The sequence below is a fragment of the Astatotilapia calliptera genome, chromosome 8 (genome assembly GCF_964374335.1).
Source record: "Astatotilapia calliptera chromosome 8, fAstCal68.1, whole genome shotgun sequence".
NCBI lineage: Eukaryota > Metazoa > Chordata > Actinopteri > Cichliformes > Cichlidae > Astatotilapia > Astatotilapia calliptera.
This window is the reverse complement of record NC_137429.1, coordinates 11,439,790-11,458,628: the sequence shown is the minus strand read 5'-3', so window position 1 is coordinate 11,458,628 and position 18,839 is coordinate 11,439,790. Positions and strand designations below refer to the sequence as shown.

The following is an 18,839-nucleotide window of genomic DNA, read 5'->3' as shown; positions in this document are numbered from 1 at the left end:
CATCTGTGCGGTGCCCAGGTCTGATGCACTGTCCCCGATTAAGAGGGAGACTGGAGGGACAGTCGGGGCAAAGGGCAGACGAGGGTAGTTCAGTTATTCAGGGTGAAAGCATGCTGAACAGTAATAATCGTTACTGATCAGCATGTAAATTCAGGCAGAGCATAATCTCTATTAGAGCAAGTGAAATGAGCAGACACAAGATAAGATGCAGTGTTTGGTCGAGGTTGCAAGATAAGAAAGGAAAAATAAATAACGCTAACACCACCTTTATTATACAGTAAAGTTAGCAAACTAAAGTATGAATGTTGAGTACAGAGCCGTATCTATCTTACATTTACAACAACAGGCTAGCCCCCATGGAATATTGATCTTATGCGATTAAACAAACCTGTCGCAATAAAACTGTAGAAGGCATTTAACTGAGCAACAAGGCAATTTATTGCTTGAGCAGTTTTTTATTTGTAAGAGAAAGACTATGTTAAAAGCTGGGCTGTGATAGCAAGATGTGTTTATAAGGTATGCCAACGAAACTAATTAGCTTATCAGTTTTTAATGCTACAGTAAGTTAGTAACAAAATGAAATAACTCCCTTATGGCGATCCCAGCAGCTGTTTGTAGCTTTCCCTCGGCCGTATGTTTTTGTTAGCCGGCAAAAAAACAGAAGCTGTGCTGGTTCATGTAAATACCACGGTGAGCTGCCTGCTTTCACATCTCACACAGTTCCCACGACACAGCTTAACACTACCTGCCCAGCGTGAAATGGCAGTTGAAGCAAACAGGTGGCTGACGAGAAAAAATATAAAACATCTGGCGATACAAAGAGATATATATTTTGCTCAGGGATCGGACAACAAAATAATGATACAATATTGAATTTCAAAATGCAAACAACAGGTGGGAAAAACAAAAAAAGTCACTATAATGTTGTGCATCATCTTACATACTGCCAGTTTACTCCTAATAGATGTAATATCCAATGTGGTAGTTAATTTAGGGAATGTTATCTAATATAAGGCAGCATAGTGGTGTGGCGGTTAGCAATTTTATCTCATAGCAAGAAGGTCCTGAGTTTAATTCCACCATCAGGCCAGAAAACTCTAGGTACTCTGGCTTCCTCCCACAGTCCAAACACATGCAGTTAGTGGGGTTAGGTTAATTGGTAACTCTGAATTGGCTACAGGTGTGAGTGTAAATGGTTGTGTGTCTTTAAGTGTATGCAAAGACTGGCAACAAACCCTTTCACAAATGTTTTTCTTTTAAGAAGCTCTTTGTTTCAACGTTATGGTCATATTACAGTGCGCTTTCATTGCGCTGAATACTTGATATTTATCAAGACAATTGATATCAGCCTAATGCAATTCAATAATCCTTGCAAACTGCATTTCAGGTAGGTGGGCTGATCTAATGGGAGGTCATATGAGCTGTTTTCCCACATGAACTCTGGACACTGTTGGGAGAATCTGGGAAACTATTCCAAGTTCATGCTTCTCATGAGTAAGAAAGAGTAAGTCTGCCTCAGAAACACCGTCACTATCAGCAGCACAAGTTTTGGTTCAGATAAAGGTGGTGCATGAGTAGAGGTAGAACAAATAATCCTAACTCACTGTACATCCTCTTTATAATTAGCTCCCATGTGCTCTCGTGGCTTTAAAAGGACATTAGACAGACTCTATAGTCAGATGCTGGCAGTTGAAAGAATATGAAGGCTTTATGACTAACTTATCAAAATGGCAAAAAACTGAAAGTGCACAGTTCAGAAACTGTGATTACAGAGTCTTATCCAGTTGCAAATAACATTTACAATCAAGTATGCCGGAAAACCTGCTGGCTTTGGATTCAAATAAGAGGTCTACAAAACACAGCAGGGCAGTATAGTACAAAGTAAAGATGTAATTAAACTTTGAACAAATCCAAGTAAGCCGCAAAAGTTATATAAGAATAATATAAGAGCTATAAAAAGTCTGAGAATATAATTCAGGTGGCTGAATCCTTCACTGGAAATACTTATCTGTTTGCTTTTTTCCCCCTCGATGACGCACTGCAGCAGGTGATTGTACTCATTACTTTTTCCTCTATACTAATCAGTGAAGTCACCTGGCACGGCACATGGTGCGAACAAAAACCTGCATATACTCTACCCACCATAGTATGTATGGCTATAAATACCTCAGAATCATCATTCAAAGGGAGTGTAGTCTGCTGAAAGGGAGTGAGACACGTACAAGAAGATCATTAAAGTCATCACTGAGCCAACTCTTTGCTGCCACTCGCAAGGATACGTGAAAATCAGTCTACTCTCTTCAGTTTATAAACGACAAGCATAAATCCCTAGTGGCTGTAACATATGAGGTTATATTAAAATCAGTGATGAATGCAGGCCTAGCTGCTAGCTAGACTTTAATAAACACTTTAAACATATAAGGGATTGTAATGCGCAGTTATTTACAACCATGGGAAATCCTTTAAAAATAAATCAGCTTCTAAATAGCAAGTGAAGGACAGCAATCGCACATAACTCATCAAACAACTTCAGAAACTCCCCAAACATGCGTTATTTCCCTCAGTGTGTATCTCCACACATTTACACAGCTATATCTCAACTCTGTGTAATAAGTGTCTGCACAATAAGGTCACCACATCTGTAATTTTGTGGACAGTCGCTGCTGAATAATATATGTCATTAATCAGGCTGGAAGTTATTAATAAAAACAACCTCTGGACCTCCCACCTCGCGCTGGATCTAAATAGAAGCTTCTTCTCAGTTCTTTAAGCATCTCACTCTGGTGGGCTCCCCACTTTTGTCAAGTGGTACCCTTGAGCCAAAAGAGTATAAGAGATAGGTGACGTTGAAGTTCAAACTTGCACAATATTAACTCCAAAGCAAAGAATCTTTGCTTTAACCTTACAGCAGGATTCCTCAGCTCACTAGTTATTTCACTTTCTTTCTTACTAATCCTGTGCTCTTAGTAAAAATTAATCCTCCTGTCAGTGCCTGCGGTGGTCCCTTCAACCTCTGTGAATTTGGAGTATTTAGCCAGTTACTCCCCCTTCTTCTTTCCTAAAGACATTCACTACCTTACCTCAAAAAAAAATCCTCACAGCAATCTCCTCTCCCTAGAAATATTTTTCCATTGCCCCGTCCAAACCGTGAGGGCCTTTCTTTGAACACACAAAAGGAGCCTGATTTGCCACTCATTCAGTCTAGTTCTGTGCATCTCTGTTTTCTCACCACCTGTGTGGGAAAAAAAAATCAATATGGATTAGGGGTTGGGTTTTTGGACAATCTCCAATTCTGCCACTCACTCCTCTTTCCCTTTAATACCATCTCGATGGAGTGGATGGAGTTTAGTGATCCTCGGTGATAACATTTTCTGTGAAGTCACTCTTTTAAGCTGCTTGGACCTATAAATCAGACAAAGTTATGCAACCTGCAGTCTTGGGTCTGAAAGGTAAAGCATGGAATTGAAGAGCTAACTGATGAACTTGAGACATATAACCGTTGGCAGAAATGGGGTTCGGAGATAAGGCGCATAACCACGATGCAGCCCACAATAGGCAAACAAACAAACAGAGCCAGAGGGTGGACAGAAATTATATCTTGACTATATAAATTAATAATTCTTTAGTGATAAACAAATTGTTAAAAAAAAAGCCCCACTAAATCCAAATAAGACTGAAGTGTACTCCAGTGTACACAAATTGCCAGAGGTGATTTTCTAATAAAAACTAAGCTGGACAACAAAAATCAAGGCCACAGCGGCTGCAGGAGACGAGACGAGATAAGTAAGAAGAGAAGAAGAAGACAGAGGAAGTGAGGGGGAAACTTCTGGAGTGCGCTGACCCTGATGTTGCAGAATGCATCTGCAACCTGGGGTCAAGTCTGGTCAGCAGAAGCAGTTTTGCAGGCCCTTTGAGAAGAGACATCCCCTTAGCCTTTGCTCCCCCCAAAGCCTCCACCCACCTTCCTTACCCCTCTTCCCAGGCCCCTCTGTGAGCTGGTGAATGGTTTGTGTCCCAGTGTAAATATAGTTTTTCTCTATCAAAGACATATTTTCCAACCACTGTCAAAAGGAGAGGAGGGTGCTTTAAGAGAGGGGGAGGTGAGGATAGAGAGAGTGTATGTGTGCGTGTGTTTTGGGAATGGGGGCTCCCCCCCTTCTCTCCCCCCTCTTTAGTCTGCTGCTGCCTGCCAGTTTTAGCCACATCTGGCACTGTTTATCACCTGGCCTGCTGGTTCAGGCAGAAGGAAAAACGCTGGAACAGGAACACAGTGCCAATCTGAGGTCCACTGTGGCAGCTCTACAGGATAAATCTGATTAACAACATTCTGGTTCTTTTTTCAGACTGGCCATCATTTACTCCTGTGACAATGATACCGTATGATACTACCTGCAGAAAAGTTAAAACCAGTACACTAATCAAAGCATAACAAAACATAAAAGGCTATTATTGTATGTGGTGTGCATGAAATGCAAATACCATTTACTCTTTACTCTTTTATGTAGCTCTGACTATCACTTAGTTAGTTTTGAAGTCTTTTCTCTTTGGTTCATTTCAATAAACCCTTACCTGCTCCAAAAAACCCCGTTGCCCACTACTCTGCAGGATGTATTAGTATTCAATGCAGGGCTATAAATCCAGCAGCCATTTGTTCAGTTGTTTTTTCTTCTGAATACGTTTGGCTAACACAGGACCTTGTTTGAAATATGACTGCAGTTTCTTGCCCCGAGGGAGATCTTTTTAGCAGTGTGCCCACATGATCAGCAGCTACAGTTATGATGTAGAGTTTTCAAACCAACTGTGTTTATACGTGAAAGCTAACAAACATGCCGAACGCATTGTTTTTATTCCTGGTTTTTTTTTATTCTCAAGTTTTATTACCTCACAAATTTAAACTGCAAATTAAATTACATTGAGCACTTTTACTAAGTTCAATCCAAATATACAGTTACATTGATCCAAACGATTATAAAGTGAGCTGAAGGGAATCTTTTTTTTTTTCCGTGGAGCCTGACACCACAGAGTGACAAGCAGGCAGAGAATACACGTGAAAGACAGATTTAATCGGACAACGAGGCCCATTGAAAATGTGGAGACAGCACTGAGTGCAACCAGCATGAAGGGAACAGCTGACAGTGCACAAAGGCACCATGATTTGACTGCATTACAAATAGCTAAAGCACAGCATGAGGACAGACCCTGAAACCCCTTTTACAAACTGCTTCTGTCTTCTTTATATTTTGCATGGAACACCTTTCATATTGTTTTTTTTTCTCCTTATTTCTTGTTTTTAAAGGGTCTTTTTTTCTTGAAAGGCATTCAATGCAAGTAGCAATGAAAGCAGATTAGAGCCACAGGATATGCAACCTTACACCAAGTGGACCATTACTCTTCATCAAGAGATAAAGAGCTCATAATATTGTCATTTCCTGCCTTTTCTGGTCCCACTCTATTCCATTAAGACCTGAAAGGAAGTTCACCGAGTTGCACAGTGGATCCTTCTCATTCATCTCTGCGGGTTTAAGGTGAAGCTATAAAAACTAGTTTGTGCTGCCATCTATGGACCACGTGCAAAACTACACCGACAATCAATACAGCACACAAATCGACATTTTTGCCGATTTGTTTCAGTCTCCTAAGAGAAAGAAAAATGTTTCAGATCTATTTCACTAAAAATGGATGCCCCGTGTCTTTAGGACAGAGTAATGTGGCGTACCTGTCTGTAAGTGCAGATGATGATCTCTCTCAGATGGTAGTGCATGGGAGTCATGGTCTCGCTGACAGTGTCCAGGGCCGTGTCCACCTCCCGCTTCATCCTGTGGCCATCAGGGAGCAGACGCACCAGCTGCATTACAATCTGGAGAGAAGAAAAAATAAAAAAGCCTTGTTTTAGAGTACGTTTCCAACACAGATATTGAAGTTATGATAAGACTGAAATATTTAACCAGACTGGCTAAATCCACACCCGCCTAAGACAGATAAGAATTATTTTTTTATTGAATCAGCATGATACTGCAACTAGATTCTTTTTAAACAACATTGTAGAAAGCTGTTTAACTCATTCAAATAAAACTGGGATTGGTGCTTTAATACGTTATTTTTACTCTGCATTTGTGTTTGAAATTCAACACTTTGCATCACTGCAATGAAAAAGCATTAAAACGAATACTATGACTAGCTTTTAGTCTTCTTGTTATTTTAAGCAGCAAGAAAACTAACAGCTCTTTTTGCAACACACAGCTTAGTTTTTAGAGCACGGCCTGTCAGTCCTGACCTAAATGAAACGTTGCTGTGAATGTATGTCAGCATGCTGATTTGTGTGTTGACCTAGTGGAAATATGGAATGCTTCCATCACCATGTTTGGATGATGTAAAACTACAGCGCTGTGTAGCAGGTCAGCTAAAAGCCATCTTACTAAACTTTGTTTGTAGCCCCTCTGTGACTTTTATACTAACAATGACATCAAGATGAATACAAAGTTAAAAATAGGGAGAAAACTTTTTGTCCTATTCAGAGTCATTGGCGAAATACACAAAGAATGCCAGTTTACACCACAAAAAGAGGTGACCTGTTATCAGTCCCATATTAACTAACATGCCTTTTAATTAACTACAGGTCGATGGTTTGTTTGCTTAATGCAAAGTAGGCTTGTCTGTCCTTTTAGGTCAACACGCTAAGTTAATTCCTGTTACATAAAATATGCAAAGATGAAAAACCTTAAAATGATTATTGAGCTCATGTTGATTCAGACGAGCCTTTTAGCTAATACTGACACAGTCTCACTTTTTACCTGATGAAATGATGCTGCCGAGTTAGAGGTTTCATTCATTTGGAGTTATGTTTGGGTTCAACTAATGGCTCTTCAAATAGTGAAGATACAAAATATTATAGCTTTTTAGCGTCTAGATGGATCACTAAAGGCTGCCTCCATAGTGGCTCCAATCAAATCCCTCAAAATTAGTTGATTTTTTTTTTTTGTTTAAAAAATTTAATTAATTCTACCTTCCTATTAAGAAAGTCTTTTGAGTTATCTTAATATTTCATAAATACAATGGCTTATCACACACGGTCCTGCAAAAAACAGCTGTACCCCTTCCTGATTTCTCAGTTTTTGTCACAATTACATGTTTCGTGTTTCATCATGGAACTTATTTTAATATAAGACAAAGATAACCTGAGCAAATAAAAAATGGAAATATTTAAATGACGATTTCATGTTTTTTAAAGATGAAAGCTAACTAAACCTGCCTGGCAACGTGTGAAACACGAACTGCATCTCTTGTTAAATCATTAATTAATTGTGATCAATCATATTTTTTTGGAAAACTGATTATAGCTAGAACTGTTGAAACCAAAAATCACTTAGACAGATGATGTCTGATAAAGTGGAGTAGGTTAAACGAACCCACAAAGCAACACATCATGCCACAATCTAAAGACATGCGGGAACAGCTGAGAAGTCAATGACATCAGCCTGGAAACTGTTACAAAGCCACGATAGGTCATTATCCACACTTGGACAGCATTTGGAATTGTGGCGAACCTTCCCACGAACAGCTGCCCTACCAAAGCTACTCCAAGAGCGCATCGACGACTCATCAAGGAGGTCATAAAAGAACCCAGAATAACATCTTAAGACTTGCTCAACAACAATGGCCAAAAACAGCATCCATGAGAGAGTTCCAATGAGAAAACCACTGCAACAAATGTTCAACTTTTTGGAACGTTTGAGTCACATCATTACATCGGGAATAAAACGAACACAGCTTTTCATAAAAAAGAACATCACACCAACAGTCAAACATGGTGGTGGTGTGATCATCTGGTGCTCCATTGCTGCTTCAGGACCTGGACAACTCGCTGTAATTGATGGAACCATTAAATGTGCTCCCTACCAGAAAATCCTGAAGGACAAAGTCTGGCTATCACTTTGTGGCCTAAAGCTCAAGCGCACCTGGGTTATGTAGCCGAACATGATTTGATGACCTTAAACAGGCTTTTTAAGCTTGCAAACCCTTCAAAGTGGAATTAAATTAATTCTACAAAGAAGTGAGGGCTAAAATTCCTCCACAGCAATGTGAAAGGCTCATTGACAATTATCAAAAACACCTTGTAGCAGTTCTTGTTGCCAGTGGTGGCTCAACCAGTTACGCTGTTTTTTAGATAAACTTTCATGGGGTTTTATCAGTAAGGTGCCCAAGCAAGTTAGGGCATATGAAATGTCTCCTCTGTATCATCATTTTGATACCAGGTTCATCTTCTGAATGCAATTCCTTCCAGATTTTATTTATAAGTAATTACCCAATGCTAACCTTTTCTTCATGTCCTTTGGTGCTGAACTGAATGTGTAGAGTGCTTTTTTATTGAATGATGGAATGGAATTTATAGGATTCAGTTTTGGAACATTTGCCCTACACACTTGCTATAAAGACCTATGAATAATACCTTATGTATAGCAGTTTTTCAAGACATTGTTACAAAATGCTTTACACAAGGCAAACAACAAAAGTGGGGATAAAAAGCAATACAAAAAAAATTAACAGAAGGAACACTTAAAGAGCTTATTCTGCAACTTTAAATGCAATATTTTAGGATCTTATTTTGCCTCTTTTTCTCCACTTCTCCATTAATTTTCATGAAATCTGGCCTAGTAGTTTTTGCATAATCCTGCAGATAGATAAACAAAGAGTCACTGTTTCAGTTTACAGGGGCTTTGGGGAACTGTTAAAAAAAAGGATTGCTGAGTGTAAATGCTTTTTAAGGTGCTTCATAGACCTGAGGAGGGGATCAGAGGATTACCAAGCAAGACATCAAACCAGGAGAGGATTATTAAACTCCATGCCAGTTCGTCTGTTGCGTAATGCTTTGGACCTCACAGACGTAGCAGCACCTTTCTTCAGAGGCTAAACTGGAGGCAGACAAGGTTTCCGTGGTGACCAACCAGTGTATCCCAGAAACTCCGGCAGACATGCTGCTGTGATTGGCATGTGGTATTGTGCGCCTGCCGAGTATCGCCTCTTTCTGTGCGTTCATGTTTAGAATGCTATGGACTAAGGCAGCAGGTTCCAACCACTGATTCATTGTCACAACTCTGAATTAGGGCTGAACGATTATGGAAAATAATCTAATTGCGATTTTTTGCCCCAATATTGCGATTGCGATGCGATATGCGATTATTTTTTAAGGTCTTTGTCTTCTGTATTATTAAACAAAGACAAGCAATACATCATATAGTATGGCCAATACTATATTACATTAATTTTAAACTGTTCTTTCCTGGAAGACAGACCTCTGTTATGATGACATGAGGTGATGCATGAATTGATGACTGACATTTTTATTTAACTTCTTCAATCACAACAGTATATTTGAACATACACAATAGTTTATTTTTAGCTTACAAACATCTGAGCATAAAGTGCTGACAAGGAACCCTGGTGTAAACATTAAAATGAAAGTCAGTACAATGTGCAGATTGCAGAAATATACATAAACAAAATCAGTGGCTTTACCACACTCAGTTTTTCGACATCTGTGAACTACTAGACAGTCATTCAATTAAAAAATAATATTAAATAAATAAAACTAATAAATAAAAAATACACACATCTTACTGATCTCTGCAGTCAGTAACATTACACATAAAGTGCAAACATAATAGCAATTGTATAAACACACACACAAACACGCCTTTAAAATTTAAAGGCGTGAAATTGGACGGTCTAGTTCTGATTAGCGTCACCGCTGTCTCGGTGGAGTTTAATAAACTCGGCCGTCTGCTTCTTGCTATCTAAAATATAACCAGACACTGGTGTAAATTCTCGACTGTCTCATACTTCTGTTTAATAAGTTTTCTGTTTGACGTTTAGTCAGCTGTGTGAAAACCAAGGAGGAACCCACCCGGGGGATTAATAAAGTTTTATTTTATCTAATCTAATAACTTTAATCTCAGCCAAACCGATTTACTCACGAACAAACAAAACACTGAAAAAAGCCCAACAATAACATTTTTAGGTTGTCTAAGTGACTTATATATTACGTTTAACCCGAGCAGCGAAACTCCGCGGTGATCTGAAAATGATGTGCCGGGAGTTGTGCCGTTCTCGGCCGCATCAGTAATCCTCGAGCTCCCGGCTAGCTGTCGAGCTGGTGGGTAGCAGACGCCTCTGAAAACGTCGAAGCACTTTTGCAAATATGGGATATCTTGATAAACCGAGCAGATATTTGATGTTTACACAACTACTTTCTCGCCTGAAAATATGTTAAAAGTTTATTTTGTGACCCAGAAAGATTAGTATGAGTAATTTTAAAACTTAGTAGCGGCCGCCATTGCTGGAAACTGGAGTTTGGCTGGGCCGCGCTATGAATTCTGGGATATGGTAGTAATTTGGACAGCCTTATAATCGCAGTATAATCGCAGCCTTTGCGGTTAGAAAATTGCACTTGATCATGTCGCGATATTATCGCAAATGCGATATATCGTTCAGCCCTACTCTGAATCACGAAAAACAGCCAGAGGCTCCAATTCACAGACACCATTCAGACCAGTAAAGAAAAGCTTCGGCTTTTGGCTATGCTGGGCCAAAGATTTCAATCACATGTGGAGAGAAAAAACTAAAGAGAAGTGTGCGGTACCTCTTTGTGAACAGACAGCATGGCATACTGGTGATGTGATTCATTAAAATGGCCACATGGGGGCAGGAGATGTTTACAAAAAGCATTACAATGCCCAACTAGAAACTGCCAGAGCTTTAGCAACAAAAAAAAACAAGTTTAGACAAAAGAAAATTATCTCAACTCTTTTGATAAATAGACTTTGTTTCAGTAGGACGTTTTGCCAAAGTAGGGCAGTTTGTCAAAAGCCAGCGTAAAATTATCCTACTGGTAGGACGGTTTGCCAAAGTAGGATGATTTGTCAGAACACCAGCTGTGATTTAACGCTACTCCGTTTTCATATTTGGAAAATAGGTAAGTATTAGCACTTTATTGACGTGGATAGTTGATTTTCTAAGCCATTTTGAGTGTTTGTTCATTTTAAAGTGAAATCCTTATCTGCTTTTTGCACAAAACTGTCGAATTTGCAGCTTTGGTTAAGTCTGCTGTCAAGTTTTTGGACAAATTTGATGTTACCGACAAAGTTAGCAAGTTTGCAGTGCATTCTTGCTGAGTGATAAGACTATTAAATTCTAATTCATTAATATCTGTATGGTATGTTAAGTCTATTTAGGTAATGTGGTTATTTAATAGGTTATGTGCATTGTTTGCTGCACATATTGAAGCTCAAAAGAAAATGTCTATTTACATATTGAGAAGAAATGGGAAGAGATTTACTCGTTCATTTCTGCTGACTCCTAACCTTCCGGCTATGACAAGGCTCAGAGGCAAAACCTCGGACAATATGTCTCAAAATTCAGACTAAATGGTCAGAAATTTATTGTTAATACTAACAACTCATATATTTGGTTAAATTCATTTGTAAATATTTTTGATGAAGATGGACAACTCTTTTCTGGAACCAGAAGATTAGTAAAAACTAGGGATGGACCGATCCAATATACAGTATCAGTATCAGCCCGATCCTGACCTAAATTACTGGATCGGATATCGGGGAGAAATAAAAAAATGTGATGTAACTATGACAAAATGCTGCAGGCCCGGATGCACTGTCTACACTGGCTGTCTCTCACCCTTTACCCATCCCTGTTGCTTGTCATGTGTTTCTTTGGTGTATTAGGAGTTTTTTCATGTGCTATGTGCAGAGGTGTTTTTTTCTGTTCTCAAACTGATCTCCCTGTTGGAGCTCAGTCTGGAGGGAGTTATTTTTTTCTCCTTATCTTTCCTCATGTTGTGCATTTTCCATGTTATACCCCTCTGACCTGTCTTCCCCATGTGATGTTTGTGTAATGTATGTATGGTCGGAAGGGTAAGATGGCGCTTGCACAGCTGGCAGCCTTAACCCAATTTCCCTCGAGATGAATAAAGTATGATCAATCAATCAATCAATCAATCAATCAAAAGCACTTTCACAAAACTTGCAACATGGCGTAACCCAGCTCATGACCTTAGACACAAAGATGAAGTTATTCTGCCTTTATGCTGCACAGCTGCCTCTTCTTCTCTTCTTCTCTCCCCACTCCCTCTCCTGTTGCTACTTCAATCATGAAACTGTTCAATGATCAGCTTATCGGCTTTTCTGTCGCAAGTCCCGTCTCTCTTGTTTCTTTATCGCCCACTTTCCACCAGAAAGAGGAAAACAGTGAATGAACAACAGCAGCACGTTTAAGCTTGATAAGCTGTTGCTAGAATTTATTTAATATTACTTTCTAGTATCAGCTGATGTTTGCTGGAGCCACAGCCGTACAAGCTGCTGGGCCATGATATTGGTTTGGATATGTGGTGCGAGTGAAACATGAAGATCATCTGAATCATCTGAATCATCAGAGCATTAAGTTTATTAGATTGGTCAGCATTCCTGAACTATGAAATATTTTGGGTGCAGAGTATTTTTTGCATGAAGGTATAACAGAATAGCTTTAGTGTTTGGTTTTTTAAAACTTGAGTATGAACTTATACAAAATGCAGCAAGATATATTTTTTTAAAAAACAGTTTTATTGATTATAAAATACACTATATCGAATTCATATCGGTATCGGCAAACTTATGAAATCGGTATCGGTATTGGACATAAAAAAGTGGTATCTCTAGTAAAAACCAAGGACGATGCCACGAGGATCTTTCATGAGTTTTATTCATGTCCAATTGGAGGACACGCTGGCATACACGAAACGCTAAATGCAGTGTGTTCCAGATTTTACTGGTTTAGTATGACAGTTGAAATTAAAAAATGAGTATGTATTAACTGTTTGTATTGTAGTTAAATAGTGTTTAAAATAAGCAAAGGTTTTTTGCTTCGGAGCGGGTAATTTTACGTGTAGGATGATTATTCTATCGGTAGGACGGTTTGCCAAAGTAGGATGATTTTTCAGACGTCGTCGTAAAATTATTCTACGGGTAGGACGGTTTGCCAAATAGGATGGTTTGTCAGAACACCAGTCCAAACTCCGCTACAGGTCCCAAAGTCAAATGAACACTGCCGCATCACTGAGAGTTACAAACTGATTTCATTCTTTCGTCTTTCAGCTGGATCAGTGTAGCTGCTCTACCAGGTGTAAGAATTAAGTTTAACATCCAGGCATCCACTGTTAAAGTTCATGGAGTTAGAAGTTAGCAGGAAGTTAGCTCACTAGTTTCCACCTAAACATGATATACCATGATCTAACTGAGGGATTTCTGAAAGAGACAGAAAACTAAACAGCAGTGACCTTTTTTGTAGGGTTACTGAAGTTGGGGTAGCTGGTATATAATGATGTGCTACATGATCGCTAGCAACACAGCTATGTTAGTGTGATATATAAACACAGTGAAGCTGGAGGATAAAAGCTTCCTGATGGTTAAGGACAAATGCAATCGCATGACAGGATGCTGTAAACGGACCAAACTTCAGTCAGGAGAACAACTGAGATAATCCATCCACAATACATGGTTAGTCATTAATATACCAATGCATGGGTGAGCTGTAGTTATGGTACATCGTAGGGTTTTAAAACTGAGAGAGGCCGACAGTCATGACTTTTTTTAGGGACTTGTTCAGATTGAACAGAACCAGATACAAAGCATTAAAACATGTTAAAAACCAGAGCTGTAATAAACACAGAGTAGTTTGGACCCGGACGCAGGGTTCATACGTCATCACTTAAAACCCGGATAGATAGCTGTTATTTCCCAGTGTATTTTGATTCCATTAGTAGCATGCACAACCAAAAACATCTCACCTACAGGTGTTCTAGCTTCATTAACCTGTGTTTAAACAAGTATTCAAGTGTTGCATTTGACTGTCAAGATTTGATTATCTTGTAAATTCAGCACAACAGCAGAACACGTATCAGGTAAGAGTAGATCTTAGCAAATTCACCCCAAGGTCAGACCACTCGGAGACTGCTCATAACAGTTAACATATTAAATGTTAAAAAAAATAGTTCATGACAACACAATTGGAAAATGACTCGAAATGAGTATGACTAGTTTGGAAGAGTTTCCAGGAGAAAATATCTTCTTCTGAAGTTTGCAAAGTCACATTTAAATAAACCACAGGACTCGTAGAGTATTTTTTAACTGGCCTCAGCATACCAGCTCAAACACCTCATCACAACTCAGTTTTGAGTGAATAAATTAGTTAATTTCCAAACAGATATATTGTTGTAATACAGGTAATTCAAAGGGCTGCTGACTAATCTCAAATTCTCTGTTTTAGTTTATGTAAACTTGTGTTCATTATGCAAAGAAATTGAAACTTCAAGATGTTTTTATGCGCTTACAAGTTGGTGAAGATACTGTTTTTTAAAGTGCACATACCTCAAATTCTCCTTTTGTGTACTTAGCATCAGGAACACTCACAATCTCATCTTCAGCAAACTCAGGAAAACCCTGCAAATGGAAGCCAAGTTTTTATTAGTTGAAGTGGTTTTATACAGAGTGGCTCTCAGTAAACATGCAGACAACTCAAATATTCAGCTCACATTAAAGTGCCAGAGAGTCAGAACGGCGACGACCATAGCGGTTGTGGTCCTGCCTTTGCCATTGGAGCAGTTAAAAACAAACGCTGAGTGGGAATCCTCGGCCAAGGAGCTCTTCATGCCCTCCAGTAGCTTATCAAAGTCCTGCAGATGGTTAAACATACAAATATTACCACAATATGTCTTTATTTATGCAGATTTGTATTGATATCACATGAAAAAAAAGAAAAAAAATATTAAATATAACACATAAACAGTTTTGACAAATTGAAATCTGGTTCTACGATTATTAACCACTAGAGGGAGCAAAAGTCTTAATCATTCTCAGCTGTCTTTAATCCAAACACCTATCAAATGAACCAGAAGCTGTTTCTGCCTCTTGAGACTGCATGTTTGAAAGGACGCGTGTGTTTGTACACACACGTGTTTACACGCACAGGCTGACACATCATTACCTCCTCTCTGGGTGCGCTGCAGTCTGGCAGAGGGATGCGTTTGCAGACAAGGCCCTGGTGAGAGCTTTTGTGCTGGTTGAAGATCTCCTGAACAGTCAGGCAGGTTTTAAACATCTTCATCTGTTTCTCCTGCTCAAGGATCACCTCCAGCCACTTCTGCGCTTGCAGAATCTCCTCCTTTAGGGATGTTTCCAGTTTCTAAAGGAGGAGGATACAGAAATGTTTTCACTTGTTTTGAAGAACAGACTAAAATCCTTGGGACATTCTTTATTTATTCAACCTAATATAAAAACCATGAAAAACATTTAAAAAGACAGAAAAAATAATAATTTTCTCTGTACCTCTAGCAGCTCTGGGTCAGATGAGGGGATGGAGATGTGTTGGTCCAGACACGTGGGCTCCCTCACAGCAAAAATCTGGCCATTTCCTTCTAACACCAGCTCTTCCTGTAGGTTGACCCACAGCACGTGGGTGTGCTTCCTCTTTTCATCCGTCAGATGGGCCAAAACAGCTCCAGTAGCCTGCACGCAGCAAGTTAAGACGATTAGGGCAAGAAGCTGGAAGTCCAGTGTGAGCGTCTTGAGGTGGGCGAGTGGGAAGTAATCATGACTCATTCTGCTGAGTCTGTTTGTACTCATGAATAAATCCGACTGCATAAGTGCATACTGATGATAACTATTACAAAACTGTCGGCTGAATGTTTAAATGATTTTATTTTAAGACAACTAAAATATCAAAGTGTGTCTTTTAGTAATTATAGCAAAGATTACAAAAACATTTCTTTCTTTCTGGATCAAATTAAAAAATCTCCCATTTTTCTTGCATTTATTTTGATTAAAGTAGGACATAATCTGCTGCACCTCAGATGTTGGCTGAGCCACTCCATAAACAGGCATCTTGGGCACTCGTCTGAAGTTAACCGCCTTCATCTCTTTTACTGTGCTGAGCACGTCAGGAGCCAAGTACTCATCAGCAACCTGCACACACACAGTCATTCACAGCATGTAATATACGGTGCTTTTAAAGACAGATAATCACAAATACAGATGAGGGATCTTGGATGAATGCATGAAATGTGTTTTCATACCAGCAGCTAGCATGGTGGCTTCTATGTGGAAATGTATTTAGTTTAAAGGGGTAAATGTAGGGAGATGATGATTAGATCATAACAGATTTAGGGAACTTGTTCAGGAATATGTTTACAAAGAAAAAGCTAGCCAAGGACATAGACTGAGAATTTCAGCTTCATACAAAAATATCCAAGCAATGATGCAACTCAAAACAAGCAGACTTTTCAATATTTCTATTATTTCTTATTTTATCAGTTTCTTTTAAGCTCAGTCTGCCAACATGTCTCAAAACTATATCTGAAATATGCGTTTTATTTAACAGCTTCTGATGCAAAAACAGGAATTAAATGACGCACTATTGCCCCAAATCCTCATCTGCTCAGCGCAGCCACACAAACCTAGCGACCTGGTCAGTTAGTGTGTCGCCTTAGTGGCACTGGTGACTTTTCTGTCTTTAGCCTGTGGCTAAATGTTGTATGGATTGTGACTGATTCTTGTAAATGTGTTCTGTGAAACCTAGTGGTGTTTTTATGAGGTTTAATCATTTACCAATGTGCTACAAATGACCATTTACCTATTTGCATTGTTATAAAATCACAATAACTGAAAGAACGGACACAGCTTGACATTTTCAAGTTAAAAGTTTACAGAACACGAACAAAAAGATCTGCAATGAAAAATAGCCTATAAATCAGGCTCTGAATGAAATGCGAGCAAAGAGCACATCCTTCCCCATCATCAGCAATGTTAACAACAATGATATTGTTAAATATAATAATCTGATTTTCCCACCAGCACTCGGGCTCCTTTAGTGACCAGCTCTGCCGGAGCGGACAGCTCTGATAGATCCATGCAGGCCAGTAACCTGTACAGCCAAGCATGGCAGCACATCCACTGGCTGAAGTTCGACACAAAGGCAAGAGGATACTGCAAAAAACAACACATAGTTACGACTTACAATTTCTTTTTCATGGTCCCAGAGAAGACATGTATGCTGAAAAAACTTTTTACCTGCTCATGAAGGTATGCATTGAATGCAATCAAGTAGAAGTATCGCTCCAAGCTCTGCATTGTTCTGTTGAGAAAGTAGTCTTTGGTACTGCTTCCCTAAGAGAGGAATAAAAGCTTGATTATCTGGTCACAGTAGCAGCTTCTGCAAGGTTTTTATAATTTTTCTAGTCAAACACTTTAACCAAACCTGCTTTAATAATTAAGCTTATTTCTTGAAAGACAGGAAAGAGATCAATTAATGATATCAACTTCTCAAGTCCTCTATCAGCTCGAGAGCTCTCACTGGTAAAAGACGTTTATCAAGGCTGATTGTGCTCTCACATGTCTTCTATTAAGCAGGACATAAACTGAGCAGTTTATGAGCCATTTATAGTACAAGCTGCTGCTTTTAAAGAGAAGTTCCAAGTTACAAACTTCAAAAATCTATATCATTGCTAACCTGAATTTGATAATCTTCACCAATTCCCTCCAGCTTACTCTTGTTCTCATATATTGCTTCTTTTATGTTGTGCATTTCTGAACACAGGGCAATCGCCTGGTCAACCTGTGAAGAAGAAAAAGACAATGAATCACATATATGAACAATTTGTTTTTAAATACCTGTTTGGGTAATAAAATACTCTGTACCTCTTGTTTTTGCATAAAATCTTTATTTGGGACCTACGTGTAATTTATTATAATTTTTTTTCTTTCAAATCATTGTTATGTAGACAGACATTATCAGCTTTACCTCTTCCATGACCTGCTGTCCATTAGGCAGCTTGTTGATCAGAGACTGGATCACCTGGAACAGTGGTCTGGGTTCTGAAGCAGCTGGCTCCTCAACTCTGACAAAACAAAACAAATATTTTGCCTTTATAAAAAAAAAAAATTAATTAATAAATACTTGTCATTGATTTTCTATTTGATCTAGACTTCTTACTGGGGTGGAGGCTGTGAATCACCCCTGAGGCGATTCATGACAAGCGTGCCCAGGATCATGGCTAGGTTGGTGCGTCCAACGCCCACCTGGCAACTGAACAGCAGAGCAGGCAGCTTCTGGGATGCACCAGGGCCCAGAGACAAGCTTGGGCTCTCCTGGAAAACGATGCACATAGATGAGAGTTAAGCTATTTTCACACATGAATTGAAGACAATGTCAGAAGTCCCAAATGCCAAGTTGTGCAACAGATCTGCTCTTACTACCAAAAATAGTAGGGTACTTCCTGTATAGGGTGCATTTTTTAACGTAGGACACGAGATGCCCACTTGTCACGTGATAGATAATACATACTTTGCACTGGAAAATGTCAGTTTACAGAGAAATCAAATTCGTTTCCAAGAAGCTATCCATTAAAATTCTACATCTGGAGCCATCAAACCAATGATATCCGGCTCACCGCATTGAATTGATCACTTTGGAAATATCAGTGAGTGACTAAGATTTACTAAAACAAAGCTCTGATCCAAACAGAAAAAATTAATCCGCTTTCAAACCACAGGGAATGGGAACGGCTGCTGCAAGCCACTCCAAAAAAGGTCACAACAAGAATAAAAGAACATCCTGTATGAGTGAAGGGAAGGACGGAAACCAGACAAAGTGGATGACCAAAGAATGGACATGAAGTGAGTCCTTACTGCCTTCTTTTGGGGGACTTATCAATAATTGATTACACATACAGGACAGATAATGGCATACATGTGGATTAAAAAAGCTAGCGTTACTTTCTCACTACCTCAGTGAAAAAC

At 39.1% G+C, this 18,839-nt stretch overlaps 1 protein-coding gene across 6 annotated transcripts in view; it reads right to left on the bottom strand.

Annotated features, from left to right (window-relative positions):
• Positions 1–18,839, bottom strand: part of pald1a (phosphatase domain containing paladin 1a) — a 59,411-nt gene that overhangs the window by 27,063 nt on the left and 13,509 nt on the right. For all 6 annotated transcript variants that reach the window (XM_026178505.2, XM_080305449.1, XM_026178504.2 and 3 more), the window contains exons 8-18: positions 18,034–18,188; positions 17,842–17,938; positions 17,551–17,655; positions 17,112–17,207; positions 16,893–17,027; positions 15,891–16,007; positions 15,372–15,551; positions 15,031–15,228; positions 14,579–14,719; positions 14,415–14,486; positions 5,717–5,857 (exon numbers count right to left, since the gene is read on the bottom strand). In XM_026178505.2, the coding sequence (XP_026034290.2) occupies positions 5,717–5,857; positions 14,415–14,486; positions 14,579–14,719; positions 15,031–15,228; positions 15,372–15,551; positions 15,891–16,007; positions 16,893–17,027; positions 17,112–17,207; positions 17,551–17,655; positions 17,842–17,938; positions 18,034–18,188 (1,437 nt within the window). The remainder of the gene's footprint in view (positions 1–5,716; positions 5,858–14,414; positions 14,487–14,578; positions 14,720–15,030; positions 15,229–15,371; positions 15,552–15,890; positions 16,008–16,892; positions 17,028–17,111; positions 17,208–17,550; positions 17,656–17,841; positions 17,939–18,033; positions 18,189–18,839) is intronic.